This window comes from Trachemys scripta, chromosome 14, assembly GCF_013100865.1.
Source record: "Trachemys scripta elegans isolate TJP31775 chromosome 14, CAS_Tse_1.0, whole genome shotgun sequence".
Classification (NCBI taxonomy): Eukaryota; Metazoa; Chordata; order Testudines; family Emydidae; genus Trachemys; species Trachemys scripta.
In genome coordinates, this window is record NC_048311.1 from 19,238,467 (window position 1) to 19,261,598 (window position 23,132).

The window sequence follows — 23,132 nt, forward strand, 5'->3', positions numbered from 1 at the left end:
GGGGAGCTTGGGAGAATGCATGTAAATCTATGAGAAACTGACAAACAAGGCTGGTATCACTGATGAAGAGGAGGCAGTAAGGAGACATGATAAGAGACAATTAGGCCAATTAGGGATGAGCAGGGATGAGGACAAGAAGTTTGAACTTGGTTCAAATGAAAAAAAAGTATTACAAAAGGTTTCAGAGTAGCAGCCGTGTTAGTCTGTATCTGCAAAAAGAAGAACAGGAGTACTTGTGGCGCCTTAGAGACTAACAAATTTATTAGAGCATAAGCTTTCGTGGACTACAGCCCACTTCTTCGGATGCATTATGTTCCATTCTATGCATCCGAAGAAGTGGGCTGTAGCCCACGAAAGCTTATGCTCTAATAAATTTGTTAGTCTCTCAGGGTACATCTACACTACAGGGGGGAGTCGATTTAAGATACGCAAATTCAGCTACGTGAATAGCGTAGCTGAATTCGACGTATCGCAGCCGACTTACCCCGTTGTGAGGACGGCGGCAAAATCGACTTCTGCGGCTTCCTGTCGACGGCGCTTACTCCCACCTCCGCTGGTGGAGTAAGAGCGTCGATTCGGGGATCGATTGTCGCGTCCCGATGGGACGCGATAAATCGATCCCCGAGAGGTCGATTTCTACCCGCCGATTCAGGCGGGTAGTGTAGACCTAGCCTAAGGTGCCACAAGTACTCCTGTTCTTTCTTCAGACAGAGCCATTTGGAGGAATATGTGAGGGCGGGTGTATGGTTCAATGATTACAGCGGGAGATTGGGACTCATGGCTTTTATTCCTAGCTCTGGCCAGATTCATTGTGTCTTCTGGGGAAGCCCCTTACTGCCTCTTTCTGCCTCAGTTTATTCATGTGTCATATCTACTTAAGAACTTCACAGGGGTTTACTCCTCAAGCGGTGTCAAGATTCACAAAGTGCTTGGCGATCCTAGGATGAAAGAAGTGAAGTGAAACTTTTCCATGAGTTTTATCAACACAGTGAATTGCCACCAGTTGTGAGTTGTCCCCTATGTAGGGCCACTAGAGGGCACCCGTGCTCAGTGTGTAGGTCCGATGCACGGGCCCACACACTGCAGGGGCTGCCAGAGAAATGAAACCTGGGGGGTCCTGTTGCACCCTGTTAGCCAGATGACACAATAACAGTTTTGTATGGCCCACGTGTTCTGTAAGATACAGACAGGGTCTGACATCCAGATTCCACTTCCCAGCCCACACATGTACTTGTGTGCTCTCTCCTTTATTGAACCTAACATCAGATCCACTGGGAGGGGTGGAAAATAAAAGCAAACAAACTCTGAAAAGATGAGTCAGATTTTCCCCCAGCATCAGGCAACCTCTTGGGGGAAGACAGGGGTGCCTATGTGGTTGATTTCAGTTTTGCCTGTAGGGTGATCTTTACATAAATGGGCAGGTTCAGAGCCGCCATGCAGTCCCTGCAAGAGAGATTGCGCTTTCATGTCAACTCAGGACAGGTTGCTGATTCATGACCCTATCCTTGCATTATTAATGTTACGAGTGATTAGGAGCCGGATTGTTCTGGAGTTTGGGGTTCTTAGCTACCTGCTCTCTGAAAGTGCAGATCTGGGTCCCAGTTCTGTGCCCTCTTCCCCCCACAGCATTAATAGGGTTGCCTAAGGTTTATGTGGGTGCCGAATTCCACCCCTTCATCACAGTTCTGTGCCAAGTTACATGTGCTTTTAAGCAAATTTTTCCTGGTGTGTTTAGTGCTGATAGAACTGCAGACTGGGTGTAGTGTGTAAAAGACCAGTGTGTATGATAAGTGTGGACGTGGGTGTAAATTTCGTATCCATTGATACATGTGTGACACCCAGTGCCTGGTCTGTAAAATGATTTCATAGCATTTACAGGTGCAAGGTTTATGTGTACGACAAAACTTAATCATGCTGGCAATGACAGCTAGTGGTTAGCGCAGGAGAGTTGGCGTCAAGGCCGCTGAGCCTGCCTCTGATTTGCGAGGCGACCTCGGGCAAGTCACTTCCCCACCTGTGCACTGAGGATAATGACATTGGCCCACCTCACAGGGGGTGTGGAAGGAGTTAATGTGTCACTTTGCCCTTGGTGTTTATTATTTGTGTTACTGTATCGCCTCAGAGGCCTAGTTGACCCCAGGGTGCTAGGCACTGTACAAACACAGCACAAAAAGAGTCCCTGCCCCAAAGATCTCACAAGCCAACTATAGCCCCTTTCATCTTAGTAACTCTGAGTATTATTATCATTATATATTACAAATAACTGGCCAGATCCTCAGCTGGTGTAGGTAGTTCCATTGAAGTCACTGGAGCTGTGCTCATTCACACTAGCTGTGCGTCTGGCCCAATTCATAGAAATACCGACGTAGTTACTTGAATAAAATTAGTTCCCTGGCCAGTGTATTGCTGATATGGTCACCCAATGGAGCTATAGAAATATTTCATGTCCCAGGTCACCGTTCTTAGCGCCCTCTGTGGCTCCTCGGTGGTCCTCTAGGCTTGGGGCTCTGTAACTTCTTATTCAGTCCTATTGTCCTTAGCACAGAGCCAAAGAAACCGTTTGCCCCTGGGCCCAAGCCTGTAATGATTCCCATATCTGGTTTCATCCCAACAGAAGACTGATGGCTCATTTCCACTGCATTTCCTGCGACAGGCCTCTGGAAATGGTGGTGCCCGGCCCGTAAGTACTGGACTGTGTTTCCTGAGTGCATGGATGCAAATGTTTTATTGGCGTAAACGTGGCTCTTCAGAGTGCTGCGGCCTTTTACAGGTGGGGCTGGTGGGCAGCCGCTGCTCATGGTCTCTTGAGTTCAGCGACATGGATTAAGTGACATGAGGAAAGAAATAGGGTGGGGGAAGAGGGGCAGTGATGTATTTTCCCCATGTTCGGGAGGGAAACAACATGCCTCCCCCCACATCCACGTACACCGTTTTCACACTGCTGTGCCCCTGTGTGCCTTAGCATGGTGATTCAAACACTGGTGACATGTCCCCGAGGTGGGTTTGGAAGCTGCTTTGTGGGGGCACCCCTCAAACTTCCTATTGGATCTTAAGAAAGTTTCTAACCCTTATGGTGCAGAAACCCTCCCAAATGCAACTAGCTGCAGTAATTAGGTTCATTGGCTACAGCTCACAGGAACCACCTTACCAGATCAAACCAATGGGGTCACAGGACACAAAAGGGGGCGGTTCGGGTGCCAGAGGTAAACCCCTTGCTCCATTGGTGTGAGCATAGAGCTGGAAGCCAGGACTTCCTGTGTTGTTATCCCAGCACTGCCACTGGTCGAGCTGGTTGGCTATTTTCCAGGGGAACATTTTTCCATCAGAAAATGCCAATTCTTGGACAGTGAAACATAGATGCTGACAAAAAATCTGTTTGAAAAAGCCCCTGATACAAAGCGTTCCGATGATGTTGGAGCATTCCATGGCGACAGTTTCAGAAGGGACCGTTTTGGTTTTGAAATTTCTTTTATATTACAAAGGGATACAAATTTAAAACCCTCAAATCAGAACAAAAAACGGAATTTTGTTTTGCCGGAGTTTTCTAATCTTTTCTCCCCCCCCCCCCCCCCCATTTTGGAACAGAAAAAAATGTTTCATTGTGTGGAATTTCACACAAAATGGAAAAACTGGGTCCCGTCCAGCTCTGCCACTGACTCTGTATGTGGTCTTTGGCAAGTCATTTAATCTCTCCATGTTCTTGGCTATAAAATGGGGGATAATAATATTTTATTGACCTCTTAGGAGGCTAATAAATCAATGACTGTGCAGAGCTTTGTCCACAGAAAGTGCTACAAAGGGAGGATTATAAAGTAACCGTTTTCAGGAGCTCATCCTCCCCTGACCCTTTCTGTCAGACACTCGCTGTGTCGTGCTATCTCCAATCCCCTGTGCTAGGAATGAATGCTTCATAGCACCTGCAAACTTGGAAGAGCCGTGATCAAATGAGATAAAGCCTTAATCTCTTTAACTCGGGCATATCAGCTGCTAGAATCTGATTGACACTGAAGTGGGAAAGCAAGGACAGTCACCAAAATAGCGACAGGTTTCAGAGTATAAACTTCAGATGCAGTTGGCCCGATATTAATTATTCCATTCCTGCACTGTGGCCGGGGGTGGGGAGGTGAGGAAGGGGGCAGGGGGCAAAGATAAATTTAAATTCCTTTTGCACTCCCCACATTCTGGAGCCTTGCACAGTCCTGCCCAGCTCCCAGTGTAAATTAGAGCAGCCTAAGAGCTGCTCTAACTTAAGCTCTTTTTCCCATGGTCCCTAGGAAGTAGGGAATAGCTTTAGTGCAGTGCACTCTGGCCATGCCCCCAACGTGACCCTGATCCCACCCCGTGCCGGGGCTGGCATGGAGCCCCAAGCCCAGCTCTTCACTGGTCAGGGAGGCCCCTTGCCCAAGAGAGTTTCTCAGGGGCCATTTCTGCCTACTTTCCGACCCCTTTACACTGCCAGAGGGGCATGAAGGTGTTACTGCAGGGATTAGAGTCTCTCTGGTGCTGACCCCATCCATGCTTTAGGGCCCAGTAAACTTCTCCTAGCGCTGGCCCTGGAGCAGCAATGGGAGAGGTCGATTCAATCCATGATTCGTTCTCCAGGCTTCGTGTACGCCTCCTTCTGGACGGCAGCTACAGCGCCATGTGACCATGCGCCATGTACAAATGAGGGGCTGAGATCTCCCTCCGGGGACATGTGGCAAACCCCAGACATGCCAGGCAGTGGATTTAATAACTAGGGATGTTTGGATTTTCTCCTCTTCTTCCCCTGACCCCTTTGCTTATTGACTCGCCAGGACCATCATGACCGTCCCCTCCGTGCCGGGGTTACCATCCCACCGCTCCATCCGGCCCTACACCGTTTACGAACTGGAGCAAGTCAGGCAGCACACCCGCAGGTACGGTGCATGCGGGAGGGAGGGGCCTTTACTCCTAATGTTGGGCTTCACGTGTGGGTGGGGACCAGAGAACGGGGGTTGAGGGGAAAGAGCTCTCCATCTCCACTGGGAGTGGTGGCAGCGCAGAGGTTCCTCTGCTAGCAGAAGCTTCTGGTGTTGACTGGGCTGGAGCAACAACTGCAGCTTGGACCAGCCAGCCAGGCGGGGCCTTCCCAGGCCTGCCCTCCATTTCCGGCTGTCTTGGAATTAGCAGAGTGGGGACAGTTCCTCCCAATCCCCTTTCCCCAGTGTGGCAGCTGAAGGCATCACCCTACTGCAGGCCTGCTCTTCCTAGCAGAGTGCTGACTGCCTTCTCCTAGGGAGACTGGCCACTCTCCTGCCCTGGGTTTCGATGCACTGAAGCCTTGTACTGCTGCGGTTTGCTAGTTAAGTGAATGCAGCTTCCTTTCGCTTCAAGCCCAGAGCTGGAATCCATACACCTGCCGGGTCATCGAGAGGGGGAGGGGAATTTATCCATGCTGTTGTGAATTGGATAGGGGCCAGTGCTGCTCTCAGGGACACCTATGTGTTATGTCCCAGATTACAGATCAAGGCACTGAGATGAGGTACCTAAGTGTCTGCACAGCAGTCATTGAACTCCCAAGGTCCTGCCCCAGCACAGGCTGGGCTCAGTGTAAACTCTGGGATGGGTTCTCTAGGGACCGCTGCTTTGGTTGTTCGAAAGTCCTGGTCAGGGGATGTCCCTAGGAGCTTACATGGAGCAACCCCATTGATCTCCTTGGGGGTTGCACTGGTGTCAGTGAGAGCAGACTTTGGCCATGCAGACATTTGCAAGGAGTTAACTGACCCTTTCTCCCCTCGGCCTCACAACCCTGCACAATAAAACCTTTGTAAATCCTCCAGCTGTGACGATAGCAGGTTGTGGGCATAAGCACAGCTCCAAACTCGCTGCTGGGTGATGCCCAGCCCCACGTCACACGAACAGGGAAACCCAAAACTCTTCTGTGGCAGAAAGAACGAATCACTTCAGCCAGTGTGCAATGAGTTTTGCGGGATCTCAGCCCCGTGGAATGAATCCACAGGAGAGAACCCCGCACAAGTGGCCCCGTTTGGTTGACATCTCCTTGGGGAGGTAAAGGGCTGAGTAAGTCCTGAGGAGTGAAATACCCTCTCAGGTACAAGGGGTCGCGGCTGCATAGGGCTGATGCTCATCTACATGAGGGAAGCCTGCTCTGCTGCTAACACTGCTTTGCAGATGACTAGAGCACTTCAGTCTCCAGTGCTGTCAGGGTGGGGTTTCAGCCACCTTTCTCAGGACTCAAATGGGCTGGTACAGCCCTGCTCACCTGTCCTCGGGGTCCTCATCCAACTCCCCAAACAGTGTAATGGCCCGATCCTGCCGCCCTTCTGCATGTGAGCAGCCCCCGTTCGAGCCCACGGGAGTAGTCGTGTGAGCAAGGCTGGGGGATTAGCTCTAACAGCGTCCCAGCCCTGGGTAACCGTATGACTTTTCCTTTCCTTTCCCCTCTCTGAATGCATCTCCTCCTCCGCCCCAGTCTGAAGTTAGGGCTTAGGCCCTTCCCTCGCTTGGATGCGCTCCAGCTGGAGAAGAGCGCGGGCCTTGGCAAGCTGCGCAGCATCCACTCCAAGATGCTCATGGACATAGAGAAGGTGCAGATCCACTTTGGGGGCTCGGCGAAGGCCAGCAGTCAGATGATCAGGGAGATAATGCAGTCGCAGTGTCTCAGCCCAAGCCAGTATAACAAACGGTAGGAGAGCAGGTCTGAGCAGTGAGTATATAGCCAGAGAGATGGGGGAAGGGGGGCTCTTATCCCTGCCCACACGGAGAGCTCAGCTCGGGCACATACGCATTCACCACAGGGATTGCTGATAGGGCAACCTGATACCTGCTGCGTACAGAGCCAGGAGAGCCTCAGGTCTGGGCAGTCATCAGCCCGGCCCCAGTCATTACACAATATAGAGCCTGGGCCTGTGGAGGGGTAACTGGGAGGGACTCACCCTCTTTCCTGGCTAGTTGAGCATGGCTGGACGTATCTCACTTCCCTTGGTGGAGTGTCTTGACCTTTCTGTAGCGCTGCTCTCAGATACAGACAAGCTGTGCTCTGTACCTGCCGAGGAAGATCTCTCCCTGCAGGCCGTCCCGAGGAGAGGGTACCACACTGCAGGAGAGTCCTAGGGCAGAATAGGGTTAGCTATTCAGCAAAACAGGATTATGTGACCAGCCAGGGGTCAGGCCCTCTTTGGCATCGTAGGCACACAGAACTTGCCCTAGTGGATCAGACCAATAGTCCAGCTAGTCCAGTATCTTGTCTCCAGCTGTGGCAAGTACCGGATGCTTCAAAAGAAATTGCAAGAACCCTCCAGTGGACTGCTATAGGGACAGTTCTTTCCTAAGTAATCCTGAACGGGTAGCAGTTGGCTTCTGCCCCTGAAGCATGACCGTAGATATCTCTTATAGACTTTTATCCTAGGTGACGTGCATACTAATCATGGCACAAACGGGGTCCAGTCTGATCCTAGGGGATAGCATGTGAGGTGGAAGTTGATAGATAGATAAATAAAGCATGGGAAGGGGGGCGTAGAAACTGCCCCTCGTAGTCAAACTGGCCTTTAGACACCAGAAGAGTTTGAGGGGGGGGAATATTTGTTTGGCTCCAGTTGTGATGAAGCCTGTTCTGGATCTGTTGTCATGGCAGCTACTCACATGGATCTTCCTCTTGTGAGAGATCCTGGGGGCTTTTAACTGCTGTATTTGAGATGGGCCAGGTTCTGCCCCAGACCCACTCCCTTACCCCCACTCCGGATGGACAGCGCTGATCATTAGACCCACGCTACGGCAGACAGCCCCCCTCTAATGGGATGCACCACAGGGCAGGCACACCTCAGTTACCATCAGTAAGGCGGGCCTCAGACTCCAGCCTTCTCTGCTGCTGGGCCCCTGGATTTCTGTGTCTGTCACGTCCTTTGGGGTTTGCCATGTGGTTTGCGCTTTCAACCCAGATTGGGGACTGAGCCTGGGCCTGTGAGCTGAGGGTGTCCCCAGGCTGCGCCCCACTCTGCACATCGCTCTGTGGGACTTCTCGGCGTGTGTAGGTTTCCCTTTGTCTGCGGTTCAGCAGCCTGATGATAAGCAAATCTCACAGACCCCAGTGCTGGAGTGATGAGGACTCCCTGGCTTCGGGAAATGGACCTTTCTCCTCCGGAGACCCCGCCCTGGGTTATTCAGGCACAAATGAAAATGAGTCTGAGTTCGTCCCATCTGCACATGGGGTCCCTCGCAAAGGGCCTGATCCTGGGAGGGGCTGATGGGTCCCCAATTCCCATTTAAAATAGTGGGAGCTGAGGGTGCAGAGCATGTCTCAGGACTGAGCCCTCCCCGTAGTGTGGAATGACTGGCGGGGTGTGCTTGGGAGATGCCCAGGTCTGCAGTGAAGTGTGTGTGTGGGAGGAGCTTGTTTGGCACCTGCCCATGTTGCGTCTGGCTCCAGCCAGAGGGTTTGTCCCTCACTGCTGTGAGCCCCAAATGGTAGAGATGATGCGCCCAAATCCAGACCTGAACACCCTGGATTCTGGAGCAGTTTGGATCCAGCCCCATCTCCAGCAGGCTGAACCGAAAACCTGGATCCAGACTTTGGGGAAAGTTTTGAATTTGGATCCAACTTGGCAAATTGGGCCTCTCTCTATAGGTCAGAGGAGAATAAGAGGAGACCCAAAGAGTCCAATGGGTTGTCCTGAGGGGTGAGTGTTTCTCTTTGCCTAATACCCAGGCCTTGAATCCCAGCTGTGTCAGGCCCCTCTCCCCACTGCTACCGTGTTACTGTATGGCTGCACAGGCAACTGCAAGAATTGCCTGCTACTAGAAGGTTGTCCCTCCCACCTCAAGGCTCCTTGTCCCTTCCTCAGCCCTCTCTCCAGTCTCTTCTTTTCCCTGTCCCTGTGGTCTTCATGGAGTTCACAGCTAGCTCAGTGTCCATGCGTGGGGCTCCAGCAGTAGCAGCCAGGAATGCTATGCTCATGGTAGCAACCCCTGGAAGGGGTCACTTTCAACATCCTTTGAAGGTGACCTGCAAGGAGAAGCTAGTCCCTGAAAAGATTTTCTGTTTGTTTGTTCTTTTCAAGTCCCTGGTTTTGTTGGAGGGACTTGTTCGGTATCTGGGAGCTTTCTCAGCACATAAATGAGGGGCTGAGAGAAAGCTGTTGAGACTTTAACAAAGACCACTTTTCCCCCAAGTGTTTGTCAGGATTTGAGTTAAATGGATGCTAACAAAAATGTGCCCATCGTTCTAAACAGGCTGCACAAAAGTCACTTCCCCCCTCACCAATCAAGCGTCAGTTTCATGGTGTCTCAGCTGTCAGGATCTCACCAGGTCTCCAGTTGTCCACTGGAAAAACAGGATAGGCAAGCTAGCAATGTCTAGTTTACAAACATGCAGGATGTTTTTTAAGAGCCATACCCCTTCCAGGCTTTCTTTGTCCCTCTTAAAGCCGCAATAAAGGCCACACACCCAGTTACTTCCCCATCACAGGTCACTGGTAACACTGGGGCGTGGCAGCAGGAGGCTTTTGTTTCTATGGTGACTTACGAAGATAGAAAGCCTGGTCTCCAGAAGCTAGCTCGGTTTTGCAGTGTGCGCTGGAGCTGGGCTGTCGGGGAGGCTTTCTGCTGTTTACCTGGCTGAGTTTGCAGCGTTGCCGTTCACTGTCCCACAGTGACAAGATGGCAGAGATGGCGGAATACGGTTACCTGTCCATGCCTCGGCGCTGCGGCGGCAGCCACACCCTCACCTACCCCTACAGGCGCTACACACGGCTGCAGCAAATCGCCCAATGTATGCCGGTGCATCCCGAGGAGACTGCCATGCTGACAGTGATGAAGGTATCCGGGACTGGGATGGCAGGGAGGGAGAGAGACCAAGAACACAGCTGGCCTGACTCTCCACCGGCCCACCCCTCGTGTAACCATTGACACCAGTGCAAAGTGGGTGTAAAACAATACCTGGTCATGACAGAAGTGCGCTACGCTCTTGCTTTGCACTGGGCTCCAGGGATATGCAAAGCAAGGGAGAACCAGACCCGGAGTGTGCAGTGTGCTTGCTGGTGGTACCCAGAGAGCTGTCTGGGACATGGGGCTGGCCCCTCCACCTCAGTTCCCGCTGTTGGATCACAAGAAAAACAGTTCTATTCCTAGATACAATCCCAAGTCAGATTGCCCCAGAGCCAGTCTGGATCTTGTCTACAAGATGCTAATAATTTTGAATCAATAAAATGTATCTTCTTCATAAGCCTTGACTACGCTCGGGACGTGTTGCAAAGACGACCCTCAGTTGCTAACACCACTTCAGCTCCATGGTAGCTATAATGTTGAGCCATAGGTGGGGCTGCTGCCGGAATTTTAAGTCCCAGGTCATCTTACCCTGCTCAGAGCAGGTCTAAAGGAAACACTACTTAAACCACAGCAACCCGGCTTTTGCTACCAGTGTTGCTAATCACAGTGGAAAAGTCTCTGACTTGACCAAAACAGGCTGTTGTGGTTTCCATTGGGGAATTTAACTTTTGAATCATCTGGCAACGTAAGGCTTTTTAGAAATCTTCCTTTAGCCAGGGCCCTGTCTGTATCTGCAGCTGTTGGACAAGAAACGGTGGTCAGAGCTGGTAAGGGTGAGAATTAGTCGGGCCTTTTTAATCACCAGCTTTTCCAGGAATAGGAGATGCAGGAAATGTTGGGGGAAGGAAACCCTTTGGGCCAGGTGTCAGCTGCATGAGTGTGTGTGTGTGCGCGTGCGCTGCACTGGTACTGTAAAAGGGCCTTACACAGGCTGGAAACACCCCCATAGAATTCCCTAGAGCAGGAGGCCTTCTGGCTGGTGCAGAGCTGGTGTGAAGTTTCTACACTGACAAGAGGAGTGTGTCAGGCTTGCCTGGGGTTCAGCACACTGTCTGCTCTTGGTTTCCCAGGGGCAGTGGGAAGTAGAAGTCAGAGGAGCCCTGAGGCTGCTCCAGTTTATACTGGGGACCAGGCAGACCCAGCAATAGCCTCAGAATAAGGGGAACATGAAGCCACATTATCCCCCAAATCCCTGCCCCAAGTACGGGACTGGAGTAGTTGAGAATCCAGCTGTTTGTTCCTAACCGAGTTCCTCCTGAATACAGAGGGGCTTGGAGTATCTGGACTCTCCAGAACCCCTAGCACCCAGAGACTCTGAGCACCACAGCTTATTTTCTAGCTTCTCTAGCAGTTTCTAAAGAAATTCCACCCTTCCCCACCCCAATCTTGGGTGCAGAATAACCCCCAATGAGTCAGGGACAGCAGATGCTCCAGCTTCTGCCTCTCATTCCCAGCTCCACCCGCTCCTGACCGGGGAGGTCCACAGAGGTCAGACTAGACGGTTAGGATGATCCCCTTTGGCAAAGATGGCAGCACGGAGAGTGAAGCAGGAAGCAATACACTCCCTCTCCTCTGCCCCCCCACGAACCCTGCTTCCACATCTCCCCAGCTGCCCACTGAGATGCACCTGCCTCCCAGATACCTCACCCCTCTGCTGTGCCTTTAGCTCCAGCGCTTTGCACAAAGGCCCTTGCCAGGCCTGTCATCGTGACTGGCCAAGTGGCTAGAACACTGGACTGGGACTCAGGAGAGCTAGGTTCTGTCCCGGGTTCAGGGTGTCCTTGGGCAAATCACGTTACTTCCCCGTGCCTCGGTTTCCCTATCTGTAAAATGGGGGCAATGATCCTGTGGAGTGCTTTGAGATCTATTGATTGAAAAGAGCTATGTAAGAGCTAGGGGTTGTTTTTCTTATTGCACCTTCTGCTTTTCAGGAGACCTTTTCCCTCACAGGCCTGGCCCCCCCGTAGAGTTCAAGATGGTCAGAGAAGTCTCAGTCCCTGGGAAACAAATCTCAGGGCTATATCCCCTATTAATAGTTCACATACAAGCCCACAATTAATTCCCTGGGGCGAGTGGGGGCAGAGAAAGAAAGGCGTGATTGGAAACACCCCAGACATGGGGTTGGGGCCTGTTCCAAAAGGGACACAAAGTCAGGGCGTTCCCAGGTGCCTACAGCCCCCCTCAGGCCCTGTACAGTGTGCTGACATGCCTGGTTGCTGCGCACTGCCGTCAGTCAGAACCGGCTCAGCCCTGGGAATGCGCATCGGAGCCTCCTCACCCCCACTCCACCTCCCCTGGCCTGTCCCTGCCAGATCTGAGCGAACAGAGCAGTGTAATGGAGGGGGAGGGGGAAACAGTGCGAGGTTGGGCTAGGGGGACGGGGTAACAGCGATAGAGAATTGAGGGGGAGAGATGGACTATCCAGGGCTCTGAAAATTGAGACTGAGAGTAAGAGAGTGAGACAAGGTGATGGGGATGAGGGTGGTGTGACAATGGCAGAGATGGAGAAGAGACGTGGCTTGGAAGGGCAGGGAGGAATTAATGGGCGGAGTAGCGGCCTGCATTAAGGAAATTCCTACCATCTCAGTGTGGTTACATCAGTTAGCGACACTGCACTGATGCAAAGCTGGGCACGTAGCTTGATCCCATCATTCAGGCTGGGTCTACACTACCCGCCTGAATTGGCGGGTAGAAATCGACCTCTCGGGGATCGATTTATCGCGTCCCCTCGGGACGCGACAATCGATCCCCGAATTGACGCTCTTACTCCACCAGCGGAGGTGGGAGTAAGCGCCGTCGACGGGAAGCCGCAGAGGTCGATTTTGCCGCCGTCCTCACAGCGGGGTAAGTTGGCTGCGATACGTCGAATTCAGCTACGCTATTCACGTAGCTGAATTTGCGTATCTTAAATCGACTCCCCCCTGTAGTGTAGATGTAGCTCAGTGACGTACTTTACCGTAGGTGCAAAGCCCACTCTGCATCGGTGCAGCACGTCCACACTCAGGCTTGATACTGGCGTAACTCCCTTGATGTAGCAGCGCACGTGTGGATTTCCTTAATGTGGACTGTGCCCTAGGTACAAAGGGGTCGGCGCAGGGCAGCATTCCTGAGCGATACTGGTGTTTTCTAGTAAATACGTGCGGAAGGGAAAGGAGGTGACTGCAGGGTGTTGAACCCGTTCACTCTGCTGCTGCGTGGGGGTCTGGAACAGGTATTCTTCTTTGCCTGAATGGAGGTTAGAAATGCTAATAACCCTCTGGGGTTGGAGCCAAATCCATTCTGTTTAGGTGCCTGTATTGTGCCCATCCCTAAGATATTTGAGCATCTTCCAGTATTAAGAATAAACCAGTAGCATCTGTCATGGGACATTTCCCCTCCCTTCCTCCTGCCAAGGGGAAAGGTTTTGTCCCTGCATCTTTACAATGAAATATTAACACCCCCTTTCCAATATGCCACACGTTGCTTTGTGGAGACAGCAAGATTGAAGCAGTAGATCTAGGATAACCTTCTCAAACATGCCTAGGTGAGTTAGCAGTGAGTTCGGAGCCTAAGGCCCCCTGAAAATCAACATGATGTCAGCTCCTAAGTGGTTTAGGAACTCTTGAGTCCCCAGGTCTGAATTTTAGCAGTGTAAATCCAGAATAATTCCAGTAGCCTTTTCAGATCCGAGACCAGAATCTGGCCACCTGGGTGTAATTTCCTTTAATGTACATTTCAGACCCTGATGTCTCTGATGCCCGTTCACCTTTTGGTAGAATATTGTTTGCTCTTCCGTGGCAGGACTCCTCTCCGAGAACAGATCAGGGTTTGTATGGAACTATGGGAGTCACTGTCACCCTCTCTCTAATACCAGTGTCGTGACTGTGAAGCCCATGCATACACAGAGGATGGGACTGATATGTGTGGTCCCGCTCTGGACAGTGGCAACATACAAACAGCCACTGCTGACTTTAGTGACTGAAACAGGTTGTTACTGCTGTTAGCCCTGGAGAGCCAGCACAGCTCTGGGAGCTTGAGTTGGATTCTCTTTTGTCTCATCAGCACACCCGTTAACCAAGTTCTGACCGAGGATGGAAAGAACCCAGCTTGACTCTCAGATCCCAAGTTGAGTTTGGAGGGCGAGCAGTTAGAGAAGCTAGTGGTTTACTTGCAAACTGAGCAGATTGATCTGGAGCCACTGAGAGGCAGTAGCCAGGAGGCCCCAGCAATGCTGTTCTTACCGAGTCACTGGTCTGCGTCGAACCCCCCTGGCCAATGCCATCCAGCTCATTCCCAGAGGTTTTCACTGTTGTTTTCTTTTAAAAACACTGGGCATTTAAAAAGAACTCTGTCCCCAAGTCTGACTTTAACCACCGGCACCAACACCAGTTCTGTCTTTGCGTTTCCTTCGTAGCATGAAGAGGTGGATATCCTGGGCCTGGATGGACACATCTACAAAGGGCGGATGGACACTCGGCTCCCATCAATTTCAGCCAAGGATGGTAAGTCTCGGATCCTCTGTATGTTTTCTTTGGGGAGCCTTTGTTCGTCTCCTGCCTGTTGATGGACTGCAACTGTTTCTTTATCATGCTGGCCAGACAGAGACTGAGGAATGTGGGATTTAGAGAAGAGAAGGGTGTTCCCCCTTTCGTCTGTTCCTCCAAAACGGATCTGCTGTCCACGTGGCACCCTGAAAAGGGCCACTGTATGATGGGAGGCCTTTATCTAGCTGTATTAGGTAATTATATCGTCCTCCAGCACCTCGGTATCCGAGCACCTGACAATCTTTAATGTATTTCTATCCTCCTCAACCACACTGTGAGGCAGGGCTGTGCAGTTATCCCCATTGTACAGATGGGAACTGAGGCACACAGAGTGACTTGCCCAAGGTCACACAGGAAGTCTGTGGCGGGATTTGTTCCAGGCTAGCACCCGAACCACGGGATTGTCCTTCATCTTGATTCCTTGGATGGAATCTGCTGCTCACATGACCTCCGGCCCTCTCCCCAACCCCTGTAAATCGGTATCCTTAAAACAATAGCTTGGGAAATGGGAGGTATGAGCTCCCTCGGAGCCTGCTTCAGCGCTCTGCTCATCTCAGACCTAACCGTTGGCTCGGGGGTCGGCAACCTTTCAGAAGCGGTGTGCCGAGACTTCATTTATTCACTCTGATTTAAGGTTTTGCGTGCCAGTCATACATTTTAACATTTTTAGAAGGTCTCTTTCCATAAGTCTATAATATATAACTAAACTATTGTATGTATGTAAAGTAAATAAGGTTTTTAAAATGTTTAAGAAGCTTCATTTAAAATTAAATTAAAATGCAGAGCCCCCGGACCAGTGGCCAGGACCCGGGCATTGTGAGTGGCACTGAAAATCAGCTCGCGTGCCGAAGGTGGCACGCGTGCCATAGGTTGTCTACCCCTGCTCTAGACCCGGCTATAGCTTCCACGCCCCCCTTGGACCCAGGATGGAACTAGCTCTAGCCCATGACTGAAATGTTGCCCCCTCCACACAAACACAGCCCACCAAGGCTAGAGGCAGGACTTGAAGAATGTGCCCCTACTGCCCCCTGTTGGCTGCCGTGGGAATGGCTCCCAAATTCTGCAGAGATAGGCCAAACTTCAGCCTATGCAAGAATGCATAGGGCAGTGGTGTCCTGCCACTGAGTAAGGGGGAGCAGCCAATGGGACACTGGGAGGGGAGGGGTCAGAGAGCAGCCAATGGGGCTCATGGGGTGCTGGGGATCCCCACCGGTACCCAGGGCACCACACCAGAGCATGCATCTGAGCCAGTCAAAAATGGGAGAAAACTGGGTCAACAGTCAAGCGTCCCGTCTGGCACTTGTGTGCATCATTCCTCTCTTGGAATCACTGCCAGGTGACAGCAGCAGCTTGAATGAACTTGTCCTTCCCTTACAGTCCTGGTAGCTCATCTGTTCTCCTGTAGACTTTGCCAGTTACATAACAACGTGCCCGAGGCGGGCGGCGGTTTTGGCAGGGCAGAGCAGTGTGTGCCTGTTCAGATCTGCATGCTAATCCCCAGGAATAAGGAGAGCACCCGAGGGGCTCAGCAAACGCATCAGGTCAAACCTTTCCCCAAGGAAATGACGGGGCAAGAACTCTGGGGTCTTTTCCTGCCTCTGCCATGGGCTGGGGAAATTGCATGCTCGCTGCCTCAGTTTCCTCATTTGTAAAATGGGGATAATAAAGCTTTCTCATTAATGTATGTAAAGAGCTGTATGTATGTATGTAAAGAGCTTTGAGATCCTGGGTTAGAGGACACTGTAACAGCACCCAGCAGTATTGCAGCACTGGGGTCCCACAGAGATTCCACCGTGAAAGGTCCTTGGACAGCAGATTCTCAGGTCACTGACTTGAATGGAGTTCCACCAGGTCCAGGAGATTCCATCAGGGATGCATGTAGCCCAGAATGTCTAAGGCTAACACCCATCTCAGATCTGCGCAGCGCTCCCATGGGCAATCCTCTGCGGTAGCTGAGCCACCATTACCTGGTGGCGCCACATGGCTCCAAGAACTGTTGAAAGCCTCCACTTACCCATATGCTTCCCACTAGGTCCTTTGAAGTCCAAACCCAAGCTCTCCCGGTCTTCATCACAACGGCAGCCGACCCTGATGGACACAGCTGGCCTCCCGGCACGCCCGCACAGCGCCAAACTGTCTTCCCCCAGCAATTCAGGTACCTCGCTTGGGTCTAGATGGGAGCTGGAGCCCCCTGAGAATTTACTGTCTGATGAGCATGTGCTACTGCGGAATCCTCTGTCTCGTTCCCTATGTTCCTAGCAGAGATTCCCCCCACCTGGAGCTGGGGTAGGTTATGCCAGGCTCTGTGGAGGCGCTGAGGTGAGGAGGGTTCAAGGAGGCTTCACCCCTCCCGAGGGACAAGACACACCAGTCTGCCTCTGGAGTCCCCACTAACCACGGTTAGCACAGGAGTATTTGTGCCCAGCTGCTGCAGAGGCAGCCAGCAGAGGGGGCATGAGTTAAAGAACAAACCCGCTTCCCATCACAGCGCTGAGGCTGTTTGTCAGGACATCAGCGATAACAAAAGCCGACAAGGAAATAAAAGCACCCCTGGGACACCGACAGGCTCTGTAAACCAATCGGGGGGGGGGGGGGGGGGGGGGGGGGGGGGGAAAATCACTGGGGCCCTTGCTCCATCCGTGGGGAAAACCCACGGAGGGACAAGAAACAGCCACATGCAAAGCTTCCTCCCAGCCCCATGCAGGTGTTTCAGCCCCCCCCCCCCCCCCCCACCTGCAGGTGGGACCCTCCCCAGCGCCCGGCGCTGCTCCTCATCCTCCCCACAGGCAGTTGCTCCAGCACCCCACCCAGTGGGATACTCGCTGCGTAGAAGGGGAAACGCTGCTGATTCAATCCACTCAGACTGGAGGGGAAGCTGCTCTCTGGTTCCATCCACCCTGAGAAGGGCCACACATGGGAGCTAGAGAGATGGGCCATGGAGGAAAGCAGCAGTGCTCCCCGCCCCAGATGCAGGGCCTTTTCTGCCGTCCCCTCAGCGCCGTGTGGCTGAGGGCAGCCTGCGGCCCAAAGCAAGAAGGAAAGACGTGTTCTTGATTCCAAGCTTCGTACTGGTGCTGGGGAGATATCGACCAACATTGCAGACTCTTCTAAACTAGCGCTCAGTGGTGTCCTTCATAAAAACACCCTGATGATGGATGGATTTGGGATCTGTTGGCAATCCCTGTGTCAGCCCATCCATCTGTTCGTTTTGGGAAGGGTGAGCTGCGTGATGCTGCAGAACCATGTGATCTGAGCCGTGATTTAAAACACAATCAGCTAGAACAACTGTAATAGAATATGGCCTGAGTGAAAAGCTTGCTGGGAAAGTACAGAACCTCTCAGCACAGCTGAGAACAATATTCCCCTCCCACCATTAAAACAGAGACACACAGCATTTGACAACGTAGATGCCTTCAGCAGGAAGAGCACGTGTTTAGCTTGGTAGAATTGGGTATGGAAAGAAAGAAGGCAAAAAGTTTGATTGGACAAATGGATTGAAAGCAGCAAGGCTGGAGGAAAAGATCCATCAATAGATATGTGAAAGAACAGATTTCATTGGGGTGAACTTCACTCAGAGGGACAAATTCTCTGTTTCAGTGAAGCCCCACACTTAATTTGCTCTTCAGCAAATTAAGTGTGGGCATTGATGTCCTCAATAAACAAACATGGAGTGGATGTCAGGAGCAGGCTTAGGACGTAGTGGAAGGTAGGGGAGATGGATGGATTTGTAGAAGAGCATGTCGATGAATGGGTGGACAGAGTCATAACAACTGATAGTTGAAGGATAGAAGCAGGGTAGGCAAATGAAGGGTGGCTGGATGTAATAATGGATGGAAAAGAGGCTGGATGGGGAAAGATCAGGAAATGAGGGATGGGGAAGGCAGGATGGATGGGTGATGAGTGCAGAAACAGAGACACGGCCCAGGATGCACGGAAAATCAGACAACTGGATAATCCGTCAGTTAAATCGTCTGCAATGTTTCCCTGTAGGTACAGCTAGGTCGCTAAAGGACAGGCCCGTGTCATCGGAGGGTCGACTGTCCCGGGTGGACCTGACCCATCTATCAACTTCAACACCTCCCCCTGAGGAGGGAAGAGAGGATTCTCCCACGCAGGAGAAAGAAACCCTAGAGCTTCAGCTGGACCTTTCCATGCGCCGGCGATCGGCTGAGCAGCCGGCTCCGTTACAGTGACTGCGATGGCAGGAAAGCAGCGCTCGCTGACGGAAGCCAGGCAATAAAGAGTGAGCAGAACAGAGAGAAGGCTGTGTACATGCGTCGCGGTGATAGGAACAGGGAGCTTTTTGTGCGGTGCTTGCGGCAAACAGGACCCAGGGCGGTTCCACGCAGCAGCAGTGGTAGAAGGCGGAGGTGGGCAGCACGGTCAGTCGTGAAAACAATTCGTCCCTGGCCTTTGCAAATCCTCCCCTCACTGCTGCTAGCTTTGCCCGAGTAGATTTTGCAAATACCAGATCTTCTGCGTAAGCCAGTTTGACACCGGCTCATTTCAACCCCGGGGATCTTGCACTGTCCTTTGTCTCACAGAGCCCGACGCACCTCATGTGCACAAAGGGGAGTCTTTGAAACCAGACTATTGGTGACTTGTTTGAGTGAAAAGCACCAGAGCAGAATGCAGCCCAAAGTTCTCCCCCCACGTAGGGAGACCAGATGTCCAGATTTTATAGGGACAGTCCCGATTTTTGGGTCTTTTTCTTATATAGGTTCCTATTACCCCCATCCCGTCCCAGTTTTTCACACTTGCTGTCTGGTCACCCTACCCCCACGGCCCACCTACTGTCCTCCTCGGTGGAGAACTGTGGCTCACTATGGGGCCCTAAGTAGCTACTTGGAATGCTGCATGCTGGGAGCTGTAGTCTTCATAGGCTGAACCTTAGTACCGAAGAGGAGGGTAGGCTACAGTCTGCTCTATTCTGTGCACCTTGGCGGTGGCCCTTGGGAAGCCCCCTAGCAAACGACTAGTGCTGCCCTCATGTGAGCAAAGCCTGAGATCCATGACAAGTAAGGACTGGTCCCTCTAGACGTCAAATCAGGATTTGTGGGGCAGGCGGGGGGGGATTGAGCACCAGGGTAGCTGCCTCCCCTCTCCCAACCCCTTCACACAGTGCTTGATCCAGCATGGGCTTCTTGCAGCTGTGCTCAGACTGGAGTTGGCAAGAGAGGCTTAATCAGAGTGATCATTTCTAAGCAAGGGGCTACACACTTTTGGTGACTGCTGTCTTTCCTACAGCAGGGCAGTGCCCGTGCTCCAGGAGTCATGAGAAAAGAATGTGTTGTTCTGTCGTTTCCTCATCCGGTGCACACACAGGCCTCTCTGATCAGAACTGCTCTTTCCTCCGTGCAGGTCTTTGCTTCCCTGAACGCCTGGGCCTCAGATTGGGGATCAGGCAAAGGGTGCCAGCCCCAGCTAATATTATCTAAACTTCCCAGCCCTTTGTTTTCTTTTGTCGGTGAGGAGGAAGGGCTTTGAGAGGGAGGGAGGGAGGTGATAGTGCTGAGTGATTTGCAGAGGACAGGTGGCCTGTAGATAAGGCACAAGACTGAATGTCAAAGCCAGGTTCGATTCTTAGCTCTGCCACTGACTCACTGTGTGACCTTGGGTGGACTCCTCCGCTCCTGTATGCCTTCATTTCCACCGTCTGTAAAAGTCCCTGTTGTGAGGCCTTGCATAAAGCACCTTGAGATCCCTGGATCTGTGGAGCTGTACAAATGCAAGGGAATGCTATGAAGGGTTACAAATGATTCCAAAGCTGGGGAGACAGATGTCTAGAAAACCGACTGGAAAACCCCACCCTATAATCCTCCTGGCTTGCATCTAAGTTCTTGCATTATTATCCCCATTCCTTGATTCAGTCTCATGCACTTTGTGCCTGCTGCATTTAACCTAGCTGCATGCTTTTCATTTTCATCCTCTCCATGGCTCTGGTGCCGGTTTGATCATCATTTGGAGCTAGCATTGAGAGAGAGTGAGAGAGAAAGAGAGGACTGTTGTTCTTGCCTTAGAGTGCTGGAGGTGCTTTGGACGGCCCTAGCACAAGAAGACAAACCAAAGCCCAGACTGCAGGCGGCAGGTAGCATTTCGTAGTCAAGGAAGGGCTGAGCAGTAAAGACACTATGATGCAGCTTGATTTCAATTCTCTGCTCACTCACACCTTTGTGTATCCAGCAGGTTTCAGTAGGCTGTGTTGAGAGAACTAAGTGTCAGTGTAACCAATACTAGACAGATCACTTGGCACAATTATTGTGTAAGTCCTCCTAACTGGGTTAGTAATTACATAGGGTTTACTTGATTAATGCCCCGTAGCTACTTCCTTGCATGCTCCCAACATTGTTTTGTCATTACACTTGGCCAATGGCATCTGTGACTTGATGCAGGTATCAGAAATCATCACACGCTTGCTATGTAACGTGACCCATTGCCTGCCACCAACCTTGCAAATAACCAAGACGCTCTCCCAGTAAATACATGGCACAGGCTGTAATGCCACTTGCCCTGTTACTAAATGTCCATCCCCTGGCACTTGTCTTATAAACATCCCGCCACTACCTGTTCTGTCATAGTTGTTAACCTGTAAATATCCTGCCTCTGCAGTGTTTGCCCCTGTGCTGAGGGTGGAGGAGGGACAGTTGGGGACCGTTGTCCCTGCATTCTGAAAGCTCCTGCCAGTGCACAACGAAAGCAACAGGGTTTCTGTGAGGAGAAAACTTGAATGAAGTTTATGGTATGGGCCGGCTCCGGCTCCCATTAGAGTCAATGGCAAAACTCCCGTTGACTTTGATGGGAATCAGGCTGGGTGCTGAATGATTTAATGTGAAGGACGTGACGGTGTGGAGCGGAGACCAGCTTAGAGAGGAGGGACCAGGAGAAGATTCATCCCTGTGCAGGGGGCCTGGACACAGCCTCTGCACCTCTTACAGCTAGGTCCCACGAGAGCTCTATTTTGAGGTGTGTGTGGGACTTAAGTGGTGCCTAGGGCCAGGTCTCTCATGCCAAGTGGATTAAACTTGGGCAAGTTTTGGCCCCACATATGCGATATGTCCACTGCATGTGAACACCGGATGTGACATGCTTGTTGTAGGTCTCCAGTGTGCGACGGTACAGTGTAGACATGCTGTCTGTTCTGTGTGGTTGAACCCAGAGCCATGCCAGGGTCGAATCTGTCCATAGTTTGCTGAGGTTTTGCCTTTCATTAATACCCCATGGTGGACACCTGCTGTGCATGCTGGCAGCACATGGATGCTGCATGGCAGCTGGCTACAAGCATATGCCATGCACTGTAGGCAGGTTGCGCATGTGTGCTGCACTCACATGCCATATACTGCAGGCTGGCCACACATGTGCTTCATGGTGGGTGACTACAAATGCTGCATGCTGCACTTATATGCCATGGACTGCCCAAGGCCTGCTGGCAGCACCTGTGTGGCTGGCTCTACGCTGGGAACCTGTAGGCCTAGCTGCTGGTTTCCTGCAGTCACATGGAGACGACAGCATCCTGCACGGTCCTAAAGTTTAAAATTAAATTAACCTTAGAGAATGATACACCCCCAGCCCCGTGTTCTCTGTGTATTCCCCTCCCCCCAATGCCGAGGGCCAGTAGCAACGGGATGTGCCACAGGGAATGTGAAGGAGGAATTCTTTATGCCTACTCTGCTCCAGCACCCTGGTGGATCTCTGGAGAGCAGGGGTCCACCATCACCAGGGCCAGCTCCAGGCACCAGCTAAGGAAGCAGCTGCTTGGGCTGGCCAATGCAAAGGGGCGGCACTCCATCCTCTATTGGGGCGGCACGTCCAGGTCTTCGGCGGGAATTCGTTGGCGGGTCCCTCAGTCCCGCTCTTCCTCTTTGAGCTGCCGCCGAAGAGGAAGAAAGGGAGTGAAGGACTTGCTGCCAAATTGCCGCTGAAGAGTGGAGCAGCGCGATTGAGCTGCCACCAAAGTGTTGCTGACTGGCTTTCCCCCCTCCCCACCCCCCCGGCCGCTTGGGAAGGCAGAAAACCTAGAGCCGGCCCTGACCATCACTGTCCTCCCTTGGCCTGCTCCTGCCTCTGTCCCCAAGCCTCACTGTGCACGCTGTCTTCGCAAGCTTCCCAAACCCTGTCTCTCCCCTCCGCTCGCATTCAGCGGTTGCAGGACTGCTCTAATACCGCTGTATCTGGGGCTCTCCATGCCTGCTGCGGAAGGGGCAGGATCTACTCCTGAGAGAATGCCAATGCTAGTTCCGTGAGTCCCAGCTCTGCCCAGCTGGTGCCATGGCTGCCTACTTCACGTTCTCACTGGCTGCGCACACGGTGCCATTGCCGACATGGGTGAGAGAGTCTGAGAGCAGAACCGCAGCACAACTGTGATGGGCGGCAGGGATCCGAGAGCACCGTTTGGGCCCCAGCTTGAAAAGAGGCAAACACCTCACTGCATCTAAAATATCCCCCCCCCCCCCGCCTCTGTCGTATGATTCCCCAGGACAAGGGAGAACCTTTTGAAACAGGCCAGTTTTAAGCAATGTTTACCTGACCTGCCTTTCCTGGGCTTGTCAAAGGAATGATCGTGACTTCTTAGTCATCATTAACCACGTCAGAAGCGGTGGATTTATTTACTTAAATAGCATCGTATGGGGCCAAACTAGTCATTGCCGTGAGCTGTGCCTGCTTATGCTAATGGTAAACTGCTCCTCATATGTTTGTTCAAAACAACTTAGGATCGTTTTATTGTCCTTGGAGTGAAGGGGGGAGGACGTGAACACTTCGGATGTGATGTGCTGCTCAAGTGGGTGTGTTCTAATTCACTCTGATCTG

General features: G+C 52.0%; 1 protein-coding gene across 1 annotated transcript in view; it reads left to right on the top strand.

Annotated features, from left to right (window-relative positions):
• QRICH2 (glutamine rich 2) overlaps positions 1-22,145 on the top strand; it is a 59,593-nt gene extending 37,448 nt beyond the window's left edge. Inside the window, exons 14-20 of the mRNA XM_034790264.1 lie at positions 2,615-2,680; positions 4,797-4,898; positions 6,455-6,667; positions 9,630-9,795; positions 14,198-14,285; positions 16,360-16,482; positions 18,318-22,145. Of these exons, the coding sequence (XP_034646155.1) occupies positions 2,615-2,680; positions 4,797-4,898; positions 6,455-6,667; positions 9,630-9,795; positions 14,198-14,285; positions 16,360-16,482; positions 18,318-18,520 (961 nt within the window). The 3' untranslated portion in view covers positions 18,521-22,145. The remainder of the gene's footprint in view (positions 1-2,614; positions 2,681-4,796; positions 4,899-6,454; positions 6,668-9,629; positions 9,796-14,197; positions 14,286-16,359; positions 16,483-18,317) is intronic.
• Positions 22,146-23,132: the final 987 nt, after the last annotated feature.